This window comes from Bison bison, unplaced genomic scaffold, assembly GCF_000754665.1.
Source record: "Bison bison bison isolate TAMUID 2011002044 unplaced genomic scaffold, Bison_UMD1.0 scf7180017864492, whole genome shotgun sequence".
Lineage (NCBI taxonomy): Eukaryota > Metazoa > Chordata > Mammalia > Artiodactyla > Bovidae > Bison > Bison bison.
The window spans coordinates 7,171,601-7,172,511 of NW_011495051.1; the positions used below are offsets into that span (position 1 = coordinate 7,171,601).

The following is a 911-nucleotide window of genomic DNA, read 5'->3' on the forward strand; positions in this document are numbered from 1 at the left end:
CCGAAGGCTGTAAGCGCCTATCCCGGAAGCCTCCCACACCCCACCCCCAATTCTGGCCACCTCCAGTGGCTCACTCACTGGTGAGGGAGACGCCCCGGGGTCGCCTGACTTCCACGGCCCAACACATCGGCAGTAGCAGCAGCAGCAGTAACATCTCGCTGAAGCCTCGGAAGCCGGAAATGGGTTCTGCCAGAAGGAGGCTACTGGGAGATGCACTGCGACCCCACGCTGCAGCGAGAAAGAGGCAGCAGGTCAGTGGGAGAGGGCTCCTTCCAGCCGAAGGAAGGCGCCTCTCCCTCCGGTCAACTGGATTCCTTCATCGCTCCGTGCAAAGAGGTCTCACTTAACTTCCCACACTGGGGGCACGGGGGCCGGGCGGAGGCGCGGGGTGGGGGTTCTCCCCAGTCCTACCTAGTGGAAGGGAACCTCACTTGGCCCAAATCAATGGTGAGCGGAACTCAAAACCTCCGCTCCCTCTGGGTCGGAGGTGGTTCGCTATCCAGTTCCCGCCAATCGGCCAAAAGGGTTAACAGTCCCCCCCCCTCCAAACGCACACCCTTCGGCTGCCCCTAAATAGGAAATTGCGGGGGTGGGGGGTCCTCCCGCCCACTAGTCCACCACGTACACGAGGCTGGGGCAAAGGTCAATATCCACCGCGCCCCCCTAACCCAGCAGCCAACGGTTTCTCCTGCAGAAAGGAAGCGGAAGTGTGTGAGAATCGTCACGTCCGGCATCACGCTCCGCGCTAGGGACGGCGGGTCTTGGCTGCCATGTTGGGAGTGGCATGTGGCAGGCTCGGAACCCAGTCGGCCATCTTGCATAGGACTGAAGCCTGAAAGGGAATAGTTCTGAAGGTTCGCGCTTAATGGCGGCGCAAGGTGCCTCCATCTTGGGAGTGGCGGGTTCTGCAG

At 61.8% G+C, this 911-nt stretch overlaps 1 protein-coding gene across 1 annotated transcript in view; it reads right to left on the reverse strand.

The window, feature by feature from the left end:
- Positions 1-732, reverse strand: part of PRKCSH (protein kinase C substrate 80K-H) — a 13,429-nt gene extending 12,697 nt beyond the window's left edge. The window contains exons 1-2 of the mRNA XM_010828496.1: positions 626-732; positions 79-228 (exon numbers count right to left, since the gene is read on the reverse strand). Of these exons, the coding sequence (XP_010826798.1) occupies positions 79-154 (76 nt within the window). The 5' untranslated portion in view covers positions 155-228; positions 626-732. The remainder of the gene's footprint in view (positions 1-78; positions 229-625) is intronic.
- Positions 733-911: the final 179 nt, after the last annotated feature.